Source organism: Diorhabda carinulata, chromosome 5 (assembly GCF_026250575.1).
Source record: "Diorhabda carinulata isolate Delta chromosome 5, icDioCari1.1, whole genome shotgun sequence".
Taxonomy (NCBI): Eukaryota; Metazoa; Arthropoda; class Insecta; order Coleoptera; family Chrysomelidae; genus Diorhabda; species Diorhabda carinulata.
The window spans coordinates 25,156,452-25,174,952 of record NC_079464.1 but is presented as its reverse complement, the minus strand read 5'-3'; the positions used below and the strand labels follow the sequence as shown (position 1 = coordinate 25,174,952).

Here is an 18,501-nt window from a genome sequence, read left to right as displayed (position 1 = left end):
TTCCGCTGAAGGTGTGTATTCCGCTTGTACATGGCACAAAAGCCAAGCAAGTAGGGCATGAGAGTATTTTTTACTGCCATAACATTTTATACTCCACTTATACAAATACAATTGATTCAAGACTGAACACAGTCCTACAGCTGTAGGTAGATTGAAACGTTATAAGAGAGAGCTTCCACCTATAATTATAACTATGGACATCAGACTAACATCTTTTTCAGTTTGTTAATATGATTTCTTCATTGAACAGAGTTGATAATATAGATTGTAATATTGGCGATAGGCAGCAACTTGAGATTATTACGTTATACAGCAGTACAAAGAGGGGAACCAATCGATGGGGACTAGTTTTTTTTTTTAGTTTTTGACACCAACATGATCCCTTTCCAAACAAGAGAGGCTACTGCAAATACTGCAAACGAAGGAAAACCCAGAATTTTTGTGGTTTTGTTAAGAGTTGGCTCTGTATGATTCCTGATTATTGGTGGGAGTAATAAAAGCTCAAAAATTGATTCACTCTATCATAAACATCATTTCCCATTATTGCCTTATCCATTTTTGGTTATTAGTATACAACTCCACAACTTCTGACAATTTTTTCATAAATTTTACGTGTTTATATATAACAGTTTTGAAGTTGATAAAGGCAAAGGTACTTTTTAATATCATACATAACAAGTAGTTGTGAAATGTCTCATTTGATTTGTTTAAAGTGAACAAGTATTGTGTTGAAATGAATCTTTGATGCATATAACTGCTGGAATAGCGTTTTCTTTGACAAAAAGTTCATTTCGAAATTTAATTCACATTCCTTCTACGAAAGATGCGATCGTTGTACGAATTCTCCCATTTTCCTCATTCTTTCGGCATTTCCGAATAAACTGAATGCTGAATAATATCACATACATAATTACTCACTAACATGACAGTGCCTTTCTGAATACAAGATAATTTCATATTGTGTACATATCAAACACCTGTTAAAGAATAATAGCATTCCATTGAACTGTAAATAATATCGTTAGAATTCAGTCTTTGCATTTTGGACTAACCTTATTGAAAAAGGTTAACGCTTTTTACACAAATAAGATAAAAACGATAATAAAAAGAACATTTAATGTGAATTGTGCACCAATATTTGTAGACATGTCGCTTCCTTGCGGTGAACCTTGTTTGACTGTAATGGGTGTGGGTCTATATTCTGCGGGACAAGGTAGCTGCTTCACGGGAATGCTCAATAAATTCATTTTTTGACTACCAATTTCGTTCATTTGTACACTTATGTCTTCAGCGTATTTGTTGTTGTCTAAATCCGGGGGACACACCAAATTTTCAACTCTATCCTTAGAAGAAACTCTATCAGAATAAAATGAACATTCCAGATCATCCAATGCTTTACGTATATGCGATTGAGTAGATTTTTGATAAAGTACGTAAATCCAGTCCAATCTGCAGTCACAACTGAATCTGTTACCTAAAAAAAAGTTATGTATTAGATTCTAGCAGATGAATTTTTACAAATGATATAGTCTAGATATCAAGTCCATAGATAGATGAATAGCAATATTCATATATGGTTCATTTGTAACTAAATTCAACGATAAAGACAATAGACTATGTCGAGAATATTGAGGCCTATTCAATGTTCAAGCTAAATTCTTAAGCATGCGCAAAACCAAAACACTTGTGGTTTCTAAGCAATCTGTAAGATGTAAAGTTGCTCTGGAGAATAGAAGAGAATAAAATTACAAATATATATGGCATGAATTGTGATGTTAAACTTCACTCAAAAAAGGTCAAAACAGTTTATAAAAACAGTTTATCCTGCTATAAGGAAGGTTACGAAAACCATTAAGTAATTGCAAATTATTAAATAATTGAGGATGAATTTTCACTTTCTAAAAGAAGAAGGGTAGGTTGAGTTGTACATTTCCTTGCAGGAATTTCTGTTTATGATTGATTGAATATAAATTATTTCAAAAGAATCCATTTAGAAATGAGATCAAATAATCATATCAGAGTTTTTTAGCTGCTAACATGTCAAAAATAATATGAGCATATTGAATAAATATTAGAAAAAATTAATGTACACAGAGACAATTATGTAGGCAATCGTAAATCGGTCCGTTTGTACAGGGTCCTTCACGACGAGCTGAATCGTTATGAATATGGGAAAGTACTGCGACTAGTTTTCTGAAAATTTGCTTGCATGGCTTTTTCTCAATTTCAGCTAGAATAATTTCAGTCTTCTGAAACTTTCGATTATACCGGAAGTGGACCCAAACTTCAATGTTTTAAACGGAATGCTATGGTTTTTATTAAATTGTTAGAATCTACGGAAAACTTCAATACAACATTATAGAAGGCATCGTATGCCTAAAGTCCACCATTTATCAATTATTTCACATTTTTGAAATTTTTGGAAATATGCAGTCCTCCACTAAAAAAATTATATTTCTAAGTTTAAGTGAGTCAGGTCTAATATTTTTGGGATTTGGACAAATAAAACTTAAAGCATTAAAAATCTGTGAAAACCTTGACAAAAATTTATATAGGGTGTTCAGAAAATGGTGTCGAATTTCGCTATCTAAAAACTTCGAAAACTCAATTTTTTCAAACGGCAACCCCCATTTTCCTCTTTACCATTGGATTCTATGCTTTAAATTCAGTTGATATGCTCAATTTATTAAAAAGAGGGGAATGCCGGGTGCAAAAATTATAGAGGTAACGTATTACTAGTCACAATATATGAAGTAATCGATACAAAATAGATTGAGGTAGTATGAAGTCAAAATAGTTGGAGAATAGCCAGGAGGAAAAAGAGTAGATCGATCAGCAGTTGATAAAATATTTACTCTCAAACTGATATCAAACGACAACTACGAATAAACTGTCGGGCTACTTACTACTCAATACATAAAAAAAGACTGAATGAAACATTTGAAAATATAGAAATGACTCCGACCGATACAACAATAGCATTTCGTTATAGTGGGAAAAGAAGTAAAACTAGGCGATATACGATATATATTGGTATCTAGTTAGCATAGACCAGTTCCATGCATAAACAAAATATTGCGTTACCATAGCAACGAACAATAACTTATTAGAAGTGTCAGTGTAAAGTTGACCGTCAAAAAAGTGAACCTGAGTTATGCAATAAATCAGAAGAAAAAAGATGTCCACCGAAATTGTGAAGTGAAGGGTTAAGAGGTAAGCAGATTTACGAAGATATGCTTAATACCCTTGGTGATCAATGTCCTTCGTATGCGACCGTGAAAAATTGGACTTCAAGCTTCAAAAGAGGTAAATTTTCCATTGAAGATGATGACCGAAAATATCGATGCAGTTCATGACATGATTTTATCAGACCGTCGAATTAGGCTAAAACGGATCTGTTGGAAAAGGTCTTGCATCTTTTTTTTTGGGATTGCCATGGAGTAATCATGATTGATTTTTTATTAAGGGTAGAACAATAACTGGAGATTACTATTCGATATTACTGACCACTCTACAGGAGAAAATTAGAGAGTAAAGACGCGGAAAGCTATCCAAAGGTATTTTGCTTTTGCAGGACAACACCCCTGCACACAAATCTCATGTTGCCATGCAAAAATTCGTGATTTAGGGTTTGAATTACTAGAGCACCTCCCTTATTTACCAGATTTGGCTCCGTCCGACTATCATCTCTTTCCTGAACTGAGAAAAAGTTTAAAGGGTCGTAAATTCTTTTCCAACGAGGAGAAAATAAAAGCTGTGGAGGTCTGGTTTGCAGAGCAAGAAGAAAATTTTTTTTGAAAGGTCTAGAGATGTTGCAGGTTTGCTGTAATAAATGTATTCAATTAAGAGGAGAATATTCTTCTTCTTCTTCCTGCTGTGTATAGGCATCATTGCCCGTTTTTCTTCTCCGCCTGCATGATCGCTGGGTGGATTGAGTAGCTTAGCGATTGTGTTGCCGCTCCCAAGCCCGAGAAAAGGAGGAGGGTTAGTGGAACGGGTTAGCAGCCCATCCACCGTAAAACCGAATATAGCTTATAGACCCACAAATTTGCCTCGGAATAGGTCTGATTTTAAAGACGAGGAGAATATGTTGAGTAATAAAATATTTTGATATTGAAATGTTGTTTGAGTCTATAGTAGGCTAAGAATTTTTCAATATATCCTCATATATGAACCAATTAATCAGTTTCTTCATACTAATAATAATTGTATTGGTCTGCAGTTTGATAAGAGATTGCGTAACTTGTATAATATCACATCGTTCACAGTGCAGAACTTGCGTTGAAAAGCTACTGTTTTCTACGTCTTTTCAGTATATGTCATTTATTTGAAGAGTTAACAATAATAATTTTTTTTTCACTCAAATATGTCGAACTTTGTTCATGAAAAAGTGTTTTTGCGGAGAGTTCTTCTTCGTTACTTTAATATGAAGAAAAATGCTGTCGAAAATTATCGTATTTTGGAGAAAGTTCATGGTGAACATACACTAGTTGAGCGAACGTGCCAAAAGTGGTTTGCACGATTTGAAAGTGGTGATTTTGGATTGAAATACGATAAACCTCCTGGGCAGCCAAAAAAGTTTGAAAATGAATAACTGGAAGCATTACTTGATGAAGTTGTGTGCCAAACACAAGAAGAGCTCACAGAATCTTTGATTAGCACTCAAGAAGCCATTTAAAAACGTTTAAAAGCAGCTTGATATATTCAAAAGCAAGGAAAATGGGTTCCAAATGAGCTCAAGTCGAGAGTCGTCTAAAGGCGGTTTTGCATGTCCGAAATGATGCTGGTATGCCATAGAATGAAGTCATTTTCATATTCGATTGTTACTGGTGATGGAAAATGATAACGACATAACGACAATCCCAAGGGCAAAAAATCATATGTGAAATCCGACCGTTTGAATAGAGCCGGAATATGCGACCAGACACAAGGCAATAATTTTCCATCATGTCAACGCTGGGCCCCACGTTGCTGCTCCGGTTAAGAACTATTTAGAAAACAGTGGATGGTAAGTTTTACCTCGCCCGCCTTATAGACCAGACCTTGCCCCTTCTGACTACCATTCTTTCCGTCCGATGCAGAACGCCCTCACTTGAATACGGTTCACATCAGAGCAAGATATAAAAAATTATCTTGATTCATTTTTGGCTGCCAAGCCGACGCAATTCTTTTGGAATGGGATCCACAAATTGCCAGAAAGATAATAACTTCAAATTGGTAATACTTGGAATAATCCTATTGTACATGAAAAAAAAAACCGCACGAATTAAGTTATAGACCACAATAGAAATGAGGCATGAGCCGAAAGAATGAAGTATGAGAACCCTTGTCCATTAAGGGCATATATTGGTGAATTCATAAGGAGTAAGATTCTCTATATGAAACATTCGATCAATTAATCACTACTAACTGACTACTTTATATTGGATATTTGTATTTATTCATATATTTTCTTCAGAAGTAGGTAAGTATGCGGAAAATCAAGTGAAAATATGAACAAAAAGTTAAAGTGATATTGATAACAAAATTTGTACAAACCGACAAAGTTGTATAGCGTATGGTAATAAGTCATCTGTGGTAAAGGCTGTATACATTGTTGTGGTCAAAGAGCAAAGGCTGCAATCTACTATATTTATTTCATAAAGGTGTGCTGGATAGCACACATGTCCAAACTTGAGTCATCTTATAGTGACTAAGCTACTTCGAATTAACTCATATTTCCTATACCAGTGTTGATCGGGAATTTCTGGATGTAATTGTATGTATCTTGTTGGTTTATTAATGCAATATTCCTACCAAAAGTGCTTCCAAATTTTTTTCAACTAATTTTTTTCATCAATACCTCCTCCCACAGTTATGTTGTTATTTATTGGTAATGCGTTTTTAATGGTTTCTTTTACTAGATTGTCTACGTATTCGTTATTACTGAGTGTATTTTATCTACAAAAATTCTTAATGCGTAGCTCATTAGCTTTCAGCTAGTTTGATTTTTAGAATTGATTTCCAGAAGTGTCATTTATATCAAAAGCTTAACTAATGCTTATAAGAACTGAAAAGGAGTCCGATATTATAATAGATTTTTATCGTTCAATGAATTCAAGAGCTTTGATAATTTCGATCGCTTCTGAAGAGAAAATAAAGGTTAGACAATTCTTTTTTGACTTCTGAACCATTTTATTACACGAATTGATGCTTTCATAAGAAACTTTTGCAAGAATGAACTTTGTATTAGCATAAAAACTCAGCTTTTTAGTAAAAATTATCACAAATAGAAAAGTTGACGTCGTTTATTTACTTACAAACGCTGCAGTTGCTATTAAAACTTAAATTGTGTTAGAGCAAAGAACGAGCTCGGGGGATTCATAAAAATATTTTATTCTTGCAGAATAGAGACGCTCTTATCAGAGAAAATTTATCAACATAAATCTTGTTTCAAAATTTTGAATTTCAAATTTCAAGCAAATGTGATAATCATAATTTATGTGAAAGATATGTTTTTAACTTATTATTGAATATGCGGGAGCCTGTAAGAAGGCTGAACTGACGTTCCTACGAGGAGACGTATTTGATGAAGAATATTTATTCATGAATTAATCTCTCACACATAGGATATGGTGCTACGAGCTCTGGATACTAAATAACGAGACTGGTTACGAAGGGTTTTATTATAAAAATTATTCTACATTCGAATGTTTCCCTTAAATATACTTCCCTTCGCTCACCACAAACCTTTTCAAATGTTTTTTTCTATTTATTTCCCACCATTTCAAACAATTATTGATGTTATCTTCGAATTTGTTGACAGTTATTAAATATTACAATAAACTTTCGCGATAATACAATTGTGAGAGTTGTAAACTCACTTTCCTGGCTGGAAACTCTTCTTCAGGAAATGGTATTCGGTCTGAGCTGAAGTTTATAAATAACTGTTACTCAGATAAACAATTGATAATAAATTAGACGCCAAGAGTGACGTAAAAAGTGAACAAAAATAGGTGGAAAAGCTGGAAAGACATTGCGGATAGAATTAATACAAAAAAACAAACTATACTCGGAGACGATTCTCCAAATTAATGGTCATTACTATGAACAATTGAAAAAGCAATAAAGACATTGGAATATTCCAATCAAATAATTCTATCAAGCGTCAATTTGAATACTCAATATTGAATTACCATGAATTTGATGTTTTTACAAGACACTACAACAACACTGTTGATATTCTGGCTAAACGACAGAACATTTTAGTGGTAACTTTCCAGTACTACACACCTCAAATTATCAGCATTGAATTAGAACATTGATCATGACTAAAACCATATGAGAACTTTCCTGTGACTAAAGTTCTCATAATCTAATTGATCAACAAAGATATAATTGAGAAGCATCGAAGGACATATATGATCTCTTTGATATAATACATCATACCTATTTTATAATAATATATTTGTACTAGTTTCAATTTACAACTGTATCTTCAGTCCTGGCTTCCATCTCAAATCAATTATCAGTTATATTCCGTTTCCGGAGATTGTTAGAAATCAATATCATCGATAAGATGTAAGGGCCTCACATCCAATCATCTGACAAATGTAAGGAGGTAGTTACTACTAGATCTACGAGATACATTCGATTGAGTTAATATGAGAATTAGATAAACCCGTACATGCTAGACTCTGATACACTATCATGATGTGGATGCTCATATCAATTATAATACAATATTGATTTACCAAGGATGACTGTTAATCCAACATTGAAATTGGAGTATTTGGATAATTTGAGGAGAAATTAATATATGTAAGATGAAAAGAGAATGTCGAGTATATTTGAATCTGACCCATAAGAGATTTATGTAGTTGAAGTTACCACAGTTATGATTAATAGACTTAAATACGTTGGAAAACCAGGAATCTATCGTTCAATAAAAAATAGTTGTAGTTCAATTTGATTTTATTAATCATTTTATCAATATCCGTTTACCCGGGTTCTCTTCTACATATTTCAAATTCGTATTTAACGAATTACTGTCATGTCCTTTCAACTACACGTAATTTGGGTATAGAAAAATCGATTTATTTGTTACTCAACATATGTTAATATAGTAAAATAGAAACTAAACGTTTAAACGCTTCCTTCCGATAATACTAAAAAAAATCCGGTTTCTACTTAACGAAACCTGACAGCACTTGTATGAATCTGACAAAAATTAACTGTTAAATAAGCGTTGTTGCCAATAACTTTAATTAGCAACGACATTGTTCTCCTTCTAATGCACTTCATTAACCCTCGGAAGACCTTCTTCATTTACTTTCCTCTAAAATGCATCGAAAGCAATTAATTTTTCTTATATCTTGAGAGTTATTTGATAAACGATAGTAGAAACTTGATTCTGACTTACTTCTGATTAGATCATCTTTAAGAACTGAAATAGCGAAAATTTTCACAGGAATTGATCCTCCAGGCTCACCACCCAAACCTTTGAAATGTTAATCAAGCACCTTGATTTGAACCTCTCAACATCATTATGCTGATTGTGAAGCTTGTCCAAATATTTTAGCTTTGCACGCATTAATGTACCCTCCAAGCACCAGCAGTTAGTTGACGAGACAGGCAGAAGGCCCAAATATCTATGTATATCATAAGATATTGTTGTCGTCCGAGCACACGATGTAATAGCGACATTTTTAACTACACTGATAATGACTTCTGGGCCCATTGGTGGTTTTTAGAATCCCAGCATCGCGAGCGAAGCAGCCTCGTCGTTGCCCTTGTTGCCTGAGTAACCATACATCTAAACTAGCTCGACCTTATCACTGACCGGTTCCTGTAGGTCTTCTTCACATTCAAATGAAAGCTTAGAGCAGATCGTTTCAGCAGTTATGGATTTTATAGCATCTATGGTCTAAACAGATTGAAGTTAGTGTGTATCTTTGGCGTCGACTGAGTAGAGTCCACTGTATTTCATCACAGCAGATACTTCATTTCCACAGGCGAAATGTGGTCCGGTCAACAGCCAAGTCTTTCATTTCGCTGTCATCCGTGTATCGGTTGTCTCCACCGCTCAAATTCGTATTTACGTCATTAATATATTTTAGGTAATGGGGACTTTATTATATAAACATTGTGGATTTTTCGCTCCCTGTTCTTAATTAAATTACTATTTTCCATCGACATCGGCTTTATTCTTATTCATAAAAACTTTGGTGGAGATCGAAGGAATAGTAGCTTCGTTCTTATCATTTTAAATTCCTTAGAGTCTTGTCATTTTCGGAATATTCCGGAAGAATGTGAGTTTGCGATTAAAGAAAAAATAGTGTACGAAAATTTGTACGATACGTCTAAAGGAAATAGAGAACTAGAGAACTAGAGAATAGAGAAAATTCTTTGTTATGTTCTGTTTACTATAAATAGGACAACACTGACTCGATTATTCTCATTTTGTATGATAATGTAATGCTATATAACTATGATAGTTGAGACTATATTATATGCCCAAGTGAAATTACACCAATGCCACACACTAACGGATTCTCATTCTAAATCTCCATCTACGTCTTATGATAATAGAATAATCCATCATACTTGTTAATAAGGATGCTTTCTATTCGTCATATCATATATCGTGTTATGAGTAATAAAATTATAGCTATGAGAGGAGGTAGTTTACTATATATAAAATTTTGATTTTAAATACTAAATTCAATTACTCAAACTCTCATTGGAAGTTTAGTGGTTCTTCAGAACAAATAAAGAAGAATCATGTTTTTAAGAGCTTTTAGACTCCATTTGTTTCTTCTACGGATGTTTTAAGTACTCGTACGTTCAATTCTACAAATGTTTATAAGTAATTCCAAGGGCAACGTGTGCCTAAGCAAGCGAGAGACAAAGAGAGTGTCCCCATCTCTTAGCAGCAAGCGGAAATATCCTATTATTTTTGTCGAGAACGATAGAATCTTCCACGCGCTTCGAGTCTAGACTAGAACCTTCCTTAACCATCACGTCGGCGCATGTGAGTCAGTTGAGTCTAGTAATCGAAGCGATGCGGTTGGAAAAGGATTTTAATTGTACTGCGAAATAGTGATTATGAAGGTATTGTACATTTGTTTGTGTCGTGCGCGTGCGATATCCATTGTAGTGTCGAGGTCCATAATTGTTACGACGTCAGAAAAACGTAAAGTTGATAGTGAGTGCAGAGTTTTTCTGTCTAAATAAAATAATAATTCCGTTTATGTTTTGTTTTTATTTTCAATCTAGCCCACCAACGAATTCAAAATTTAATATATGGCCCTCTGCAAAATTGAGTTTGACACATCTGCTTTACGGGGATAATAACATGGTGATTGAGTTGCTCTCTTTTTTTCTACGCAAATTTTATGAACTTGTAATGTTAATTGTATTTCATTATGGTTCAAGCTCAAGCATTGGAAAAATACAATAAACTGTCCAAATTGATACGTTGAATTTCACTCAATTTACAATAATATTTTACGTTTTTGATATACAGACCTTATTTATCACTAGGGCAAGTAATATACATTCCTTGTTAGATTTGGACCTCCCGTATCTATCTATTAGGTACTCGTAGACCATTCAGGTTACATATATTTTCCCTATCGTATTTGGGTGTCCTCAACAGCATTATGTTATATCCTTTACTGTTTAGTTCCAATTTATCGTTATTATGCTTTAAATTGAGGTCTTGACGCTCATACTCGTCTTTTTGAGATTTCGTCCATTCATTTATTATCGAGCAATACAAATTGAGTTAATTAATTTTTGTTTAATGAGTTTGTTATATCAGGGAATTTTTGTTAATTATCCATAAAGTGTATATGAATGAACTACTTAATTAGAATCTCAATCAACAATAAAGATTATAAATATATTTTTAAGATAAAACTTCACACTCAAAAGTTTGCTTTCTCTTAAAACATTTCAATTTTCAAATCAACTTTTCGTGAAATTTTTATCTCAATATTTTTTTTGGTTTGAAATCGAACCACTTGAATTTTGTTTGAAGAAATGTTATTTTTTGAGCTCGAGCAGAAACGAGAGACACATTTTTTTATTATTATTTTTATTGGTGATAGGGAATAAATGTTATGAGGATGACGATTTTGTTTCTTTTCCATAGAAATGTTATTCTGATGGGTTATTGGGTTTAATATAAAATAAAGTTATTTACATAAAACCGTTGAAGTGTGAATAATCGTCAAATTAACAAACACATTCATATGAATCATAATAAACAAAGTATTTCTATTCAATTACTTGTCGTTTTATTTTAGCAAACACCAAATGTGTAGCTATATGTTTGGACATAACTGTATCTAGTTATCCACTCCTACCCCTGACCTCGCTTAACAAGTCAGCCGATTCCATAGTAAAGGTGATATCAGACGGTTCACTTTTTATTAATTTCTGTCTTTCATTCAACATCTTACATTAATAATGAAACGTCTAGGCATCAATCACTTGCACTCTGAATGAACGGAAAATCGAAAAATGAAAAGTATGAACACGAAAAGAACGTTCAATCGAGTTCGTTTGACGACATATTCGAGGAAATACTAAAGTTAATTTTTTTGTCATTTTGTGTGTGTCTTGTGAGCGTGAAATGAAAGAAAAGAGAACATTCATTTGAGTAATCATTCATCCGAATGAACCAAAAAGTGAACCGTCTGATATCTCCTTAAGATTATAGTGGTCTTATGAATCTACTCACTAGTAACATTTTGGAAAGTGCTCAGACATGGATTCTCTTGTTTATGCAATATTGGAACTATTCTGATTGTTTATCCAGCTTTGTAGTCTAATTTTTCCTGGTAATTGAACCTTCTTTTTCAGCTCTATATTAACGTGTAAGAAAACGAAGACCAAATTCTGTATCTTTCAATGCGTCGTTTTTATGAGATACTTTTCTTGAGTCGCTTCTCCGATATGCCCTTCTGGAGTACTGACTTTGAGCGAATGTTCAAACTGATAAAGGAATCAGTTAGATATTTACTCGGACTAAACAGCAAGCAAAATAGAATCAAGGATCAATACTCCAAAAGAGTTAGGTCACTTATGAAATCCAAATTGAATGCAGGCAACTTAGTTCAGCCACGCCTGTTTTGCGTACTAGTTTGAAATCCTGAATTGGTGGAAAACAGAGCTAGAAGGTATTCAAAGTTTGACATGAACAATGATGACGTAGAACAACAACCACCACCCGAAGTTATACACTATTAGAACATCATTACCCCGAAAAGAGGATGGGAGTGCCTTGATCGACCTTATTAACCTGCAGTCTCTACAGGTGATACAACTACGTAAATTCATTCATAGGAAATCAGAATTCTCAATCCTACACCGGATTATATCCAAGGCGGATAAAGATTATTCACCTCTTAACCTCGCATCGCCAAAATCTGACTTAAATATAGTATTAGACAGCGAGTAGTTGGAACCTGTGGTCACGAAAAGCTCTACACGGTAGACATCATCACGACCGCAACCAACCATAACTTCAAACAGATTGTTAACTATCGGTAATCTTTTTACAGTGACTGAAGGCTTCATCATGGCTATCCAAGAGCCACGTATATCTACAAGAAAAATGTTATAAGGATCCGATCACTCAATCTGACAAATGAAAAAGTGCCAGCAAACATCAGATACCATTTAGTATGTAGTGTGTTAGTTAATACCGACATAATCATGTGTGCAACATCATCCTCCAGAAACTGGCGATCAAGTTCGGTCTTCTCAATACGTATACACCAGATTACAAGTACCAGCCATAGAAGGTGCTCAAAAATGACAAATTTAGACTCTACTACGATACTTGACACCATGGTGGTTGATAAAAGAGTCAACTCAGTCCTTCTTGTCGATGTTGTTGATTAAAGAGATGTGGCAATAATTATTTATTAGTCTTCGGTCGCGGGCCGAACTCGCTATCTGTCTCCAACATATATTTGTTATGCATATTAAATATTAAAATTCCTACATGTACATTTTAAAATGTACTTCCGTTATTCATTGTAGTTTTCTTGTGGTTACTTTATGTTTAGATATTATTGTATTTGTGTCCTTATTCAGTTATATGTGTGTTCATTCTCTAGGTATTTACAAGCTCTTGTCTATAAATTGTTAACATTTTTTCAACCATAAAGCATTTCTCTCTTTCTTTTAATAAAAACATCGAGTTATGTAGTTAATGCCAAGAGTGGTATATGGTATGACCTCTATTGGAACTTGTTTTTTGTATTTATTTGTACTGATTCGAAATATTTTAAAGAATTAATAATATTTCAATATCCTTTCGACAATTTGAGAATATCTCATAAGAGCTAAATCTGTGCAAAATGAACATTTGATAACCTATGAACCAAAATACGAATGATATATTTTGAATACTTTTCTACAATTATATTGATTCCATATATTTTTATGCGGAGATCTGAAGCTCTCTTCTACTAGATTCAAGGTTATGAATATCTGGAGAAGTGAGAGGGACATTTCCGGTGCTTTTTTATGACAGTTCTTTATTGTTGTTGTATTAGTATTTCCCGAATTTTTCGAGGAAATTGATTCGTGAATTTTGCATGGTCTAGAGATATGTATTCTCGACTAACAGGAATATATTGTTTGATCCAGTCAAGAACATGATGTTCACTATGTCAACATTATCATCTATTTATTCTTAAAATATCAGTTCAATGTATACATATATGTTAGAATATACAGCATTTACCAATAATACAATTGAAATTTATATTTTGAAATTATGTGGAATTAACCAGAGTGTTGCATAGCTCCGTAACAAAACGATAACATTTTTTTCTCTTGATAAATGCTTATATGTTCGACCAAATTCGAATTACTGGTATGTTTCACCAACCACTTTAAAGGCTTAAGTCTGGAAATTTATCTGTCGGTCTCAATTTACTTCAAACTTTTTTTAATATTTATGTCTAATAGTCTAATTGATGATACACACAATTTAAGTATATCATATATATTGATATTCGGAAAACTTCTTTACATTATATCTGTATGAAAATACCTTGTTTTTATCTGTTTTTACAAAGGCGTATAGGTGGCAGCTTAGGAACAGTGTACAAAATTTTTTTCCGATCTCCGATTTTTTTTCCGTTAGTCTAATAAAAAAAATCAATAGGAATTAATTATCTCAAAAAACAATTATATATTCATAACACTTTTCTTAAAACAACAATAAAATACTCATTTATCAAGGAATCGCTGATAGAGATATTGATATTTATTGTACAATTTGTATTATTGCAGAAATTTAGTCCCTTCAGTATTTTATTTTTTAGAACTAAAGATGTTAAACCAGACGGTGCGCAAATATTTCGATTTTCCTGATGGAATGTCGCAGATCTTGTATTTTGCAAATGAGAAGGCTTAAACAGTTTCTGTAATACTATTTTTCTTTGTGTGGATTTTTCTATGTATCCTTTGCTACGTCGAAAAAACGCCTGTCTTCTCGGAGTGACTAAATCAGCGCCTATTCACACCAACAAGGTGGAATATCATCATTCACAGTTTAATTTTTTTTGAGATCTCGCCACTCCATAAAAAGTTGATCACATCTTGACATGGATTTTGCTGGTAGCAAATCAGCACTTACTTGTGCCGCTAGCTCCAATATGTTCTTGGGAATATCTGGATTTTCCTTCAATTAATTTTTTAAAACTAACATGGATAAAAATGACAAGAACTAAAACAATGCCAATAAGTAATATATAGCTGCTATGGAAATTTTAATCATATTTGGTACTATGGAAACACTTTTAAAAACATGGTTCAATATATTTTTTACGTATGCTATACGTTAAAAATGGAGAATTTCAAATGCAGTGAAAAGGAATAGCCCAAGTAAACTATGAATTTTTCTATAAGTCACATTTCCCACGTTTATGACGCATCACTGGCAATTGGCGTATGAAATCTACTTAACAAAGAAAGGAATGAAAAATTATTCGGCGTTGTCGTAACACAATTATTAATGCTGTCAACCTTCCAAACGGAAATAGATTAATAAATGTTTTTATATCGTTCTGATTTGTTAAACATCGAACGGAAATGATGAAATAAGTAGATTTAGAGGTTAAAAATACACATCCAGATATTGTATGTGATAATTTGCTACTAAGTACGTTAAGACCAAAAATTCCGGCAACCCTTTTACCTGGAAAGCTCAAGCCAAGGTAATTTATATATACAGCGTGGGTTTTCCAGCTTTCTTTGCCGCATCCTACATTTCGTACGCTACATTTTTTTATATATCCACTCGTTTTCCTAGATAACAAAGTCTTTCATATTTCTTTCAATTTCTTCCTCTCAGGTCCTTGAGGGTCTTCCTAGTCTTCTTCTATATGAGCTCCAAATAGGTTAGCGATACTTCAAAGATACACGAGTCTGCGCCTTATAGAGGATCATATTTATTGGGTCGGTTTATAAAAACGATAACTCGTCGTCGAAGCTATATATATCGGATTTACAGTTTTGTCCATAAGATTGTTGATGTACGGGAGAAAGAGAATAGGTGACAAGATGCATCCCAGAGGAACAACAGCGTTGACCTCGAACCTCTCTGAGGTTGTCCATCGATAGCAGCCTGGATGGATTTGTCTCTGAGAAGGCTACTGAGCCAGTCGATGAATGAGGACGACAAAACTTAGAATCTTAAATCATTCAGAAAGTTGACATGCCAAACCCTTGCCAAAAGCCTTCGATATGTCCAGTGCGATTTATCTGGATGCCCCATCTTTCTCTATAGGTTCAGTCCATACGTTGTTGACATAGAGCAGGATATCCCCGGTTAATCTATATTTATGAAAGCCGTATTGATGGTCGCTGATGCTGTTCGCAGATTTAAGATATCCGAAGATCTGTTGGTTCACGACTTCCCATGACCTTGGCAATGGCTGGAACTGAAGCAATCGAACGGTGGTTATTGAATACCGTCTTTTTCCCTTTTTTGGTATGGGATGAACCTGAACAAGTTTCTTCTGATACATAAACTTAGTATTAGTGATGAGATATAAAAATTTTTAACGATTTCCGAAGCAAAAGGTTTTGTTGAAAGTGATGAGTGCTATGCTGAAAAAACTTTAACTACGATTATATTTATTACGTATGTTTGGTCCTATTGAGCCATTTGATTTCAAAACTTCAAAAATCATTTAAAACAACATTGTATATATTCGTGGGTATACAAACTGTGAACCAATTTAAAATGACAACCATAATAAAACAGCAAAATAAAATACTCTGTCCATTATATGGAGTGTAATAACATTTTACAACAACTTCTAATTTATAAGCAATTTTCTAGATGTGCCGTATATACTTGGAATGTAATGCAATAAACCTAGAAGGCAGATAAATTTTCTTTCTCCATTTGTACACATAAGATCTATTTATACGTGCTGATAGACCGCTAGCGCTGGAAGTAATGGTGATAGGATCCGACATTTTACTTAAGTACAAAGTTTTTATTGATTTTATAGTACTAATGCTCAATTCGTTAAGTATAATACGGAATACACTGAAAAAAATATAGAATTTATCCAAACAATTGGTGTATATTATGATAATCCAGCTCAAATTCCACCTTGGGGAGATCAAAAGCATCAGAGAAAAATGCGCAAATGTGTCCTTTTGAATCAGGATAACGCACCCATTGACAGTTCTGTCATTGCAAAACAGCAGTAGTTCAGATACATTTCAAGTAAGCTGAGCATCCACCGTATTAAAATTTGGTATTGCATTTTTATTGTTAGTGTAGCAGGGGCAAACCAAACTGATCAACTGTGGTATACTTGAATGATTTTAAAATAGTGAAACGTTTAAATCCAGCGGTCATACTGGACTAGAATGTCCTACTCCTAGGCCAAGTAAAAAAAAGGAGTAGAATTCCATTATGAGATTTATCGTATCCAGCTTTACCAGTGAAAAAATATGTGAGCCCTAATTACGTAACATTAATTATTGTTCCTATGGCGTAACTTGAGAAAGTTCCTTACAGTTTTACCTCTTCCTTATCAATAAGAACGATGCAAACCACAATTATAGCTGAAGGTTTGTCCTACTTTCTCTATTACTGTCAACAGAAGGTATGACTGGAAAGTCTAGAATTCAGCGATCATACTGGACTGGACTGTCCTACTTCAAGTACTCCTATGCCAAGTAAAAATAAGATGGGAGATTCCAGTATAAGATTCCTCGTATTCAACTTTACCAGTAAAAAAAAAGGCTTCTCAACAATTTGTGAGCCCTAATTGCGTAAGATGAATTATTGTTTCTATGGCATTAACTTGAAAGAGTTCGTTACAGTTTACCTCTTCCTTATTAATAAGAATTCAATTGTAAATCATAATTACAGTTGGAGGTCTATTCTACTTTCTCTATGAGTGTCAACAGAAGATATAAGCGAACAGTCTGTGTTTTTTATGTGATTTGGATTTGGAACTCCCTCCATATCCATCCCGAGCAATACTATTTACCATATTTTTCTACTGAAGATTTTATTTATTTACCCAAACTATTTTCTCTTTGCACCTTGATATTCAGTTGGTTGATGTGATTACTCATCTCTGATGTAAACGCGAGGTCTACTAAGAACTGTCATGTACCATTTGATTATCCCACTCCGTATTATTGGATTGAATCTCATCTTCGAGGGAAATGGGAATCTCCTTAGATATAGCGGATAAGCGTGGCAAACAATTTCCGGTACGTAAGCAACGAAAATCAGTGTGTCCCTTGTTAATCACGAAACTTCCTGTAAGAGCAATTCATCACAATTCACTCTCCTCACAATTATTAGAAGAATTGGAATAAGTTATAACGTGAATTGCTTGATTAATAACGTTGAATGGAAGAGACTTATTAATTATAATGCTGTATTTTGATAAATTACTAATTAATTTTTAAGCAGAATGAACAAAGATATGGAGGAAAATATGAAAAATATGTTCAATTCTTCTCTCATTTTAGTTCTGATTGTGACAGTAGGATCAGTATTGATATACAAAAATATTTATCATCATTAATCATCTAATTTTCCAAACGTCTTTGCACTTTCAGGTTTTTTATTTGATGTATAATGTTGTGTGAACTTTGAAATTCAAAATTCAAAAAGTTTTGATATGTTACAAAGACATAAATGTGGCATTTTCAGATCAGGGCACGAAAATTTTTTTCCGTGTGCTAAATACAAAAACTAAATTAAAACTATTTATAAGAAAAAATATTTATTTATTGATAATTCTTTTTTTAAAACATCAACAATATAATTAGTATATCGCCGGTATTGATAGTAACAAACATTCTACAATTTGTATTATTGCAGAAGTTTAGTCCCTTCGGTATTTCATTCTATACAGCTTGATATGTTGAAGCAGACGATTCACAGATGTCATGATTTCCCTAATGGAATGTCAACGCTATGCTCCGTGCCTTTTTAGAGTGAGCAAATCA

At 33.5% G+C, this 18,501-nt stretch overlaps 1 protein-coding gene across 3 annotated transcripts in view; it reads right to left on the bottom strand.

Annotated features, from left to right (window-relative positions):
- Positions 1 to 348: 348 nt before the first annotated feature.
- Positions 349 to 18,501, bottom strand: part of LOC130894010 (connectin-like) — a 395,417-nt gene continuing 377,264 nt past the window's right edge. For all 3 annotated transcript variants that reach the window (XM_057800512.1, XM_057800514.1, XM_057800513.1), the window contains one exon: positions 349 to 1,474. In XM_057800512.1, the coding sequence (XP_057656495.1) occupies positions 1,077 to 1,474 (398 nt within the window). In that variant the 3' untranslated portion in view covers positions 349 to 1,076. The remainder of the gene's footprint in view (positions 1,475 to 18,501) is intronic.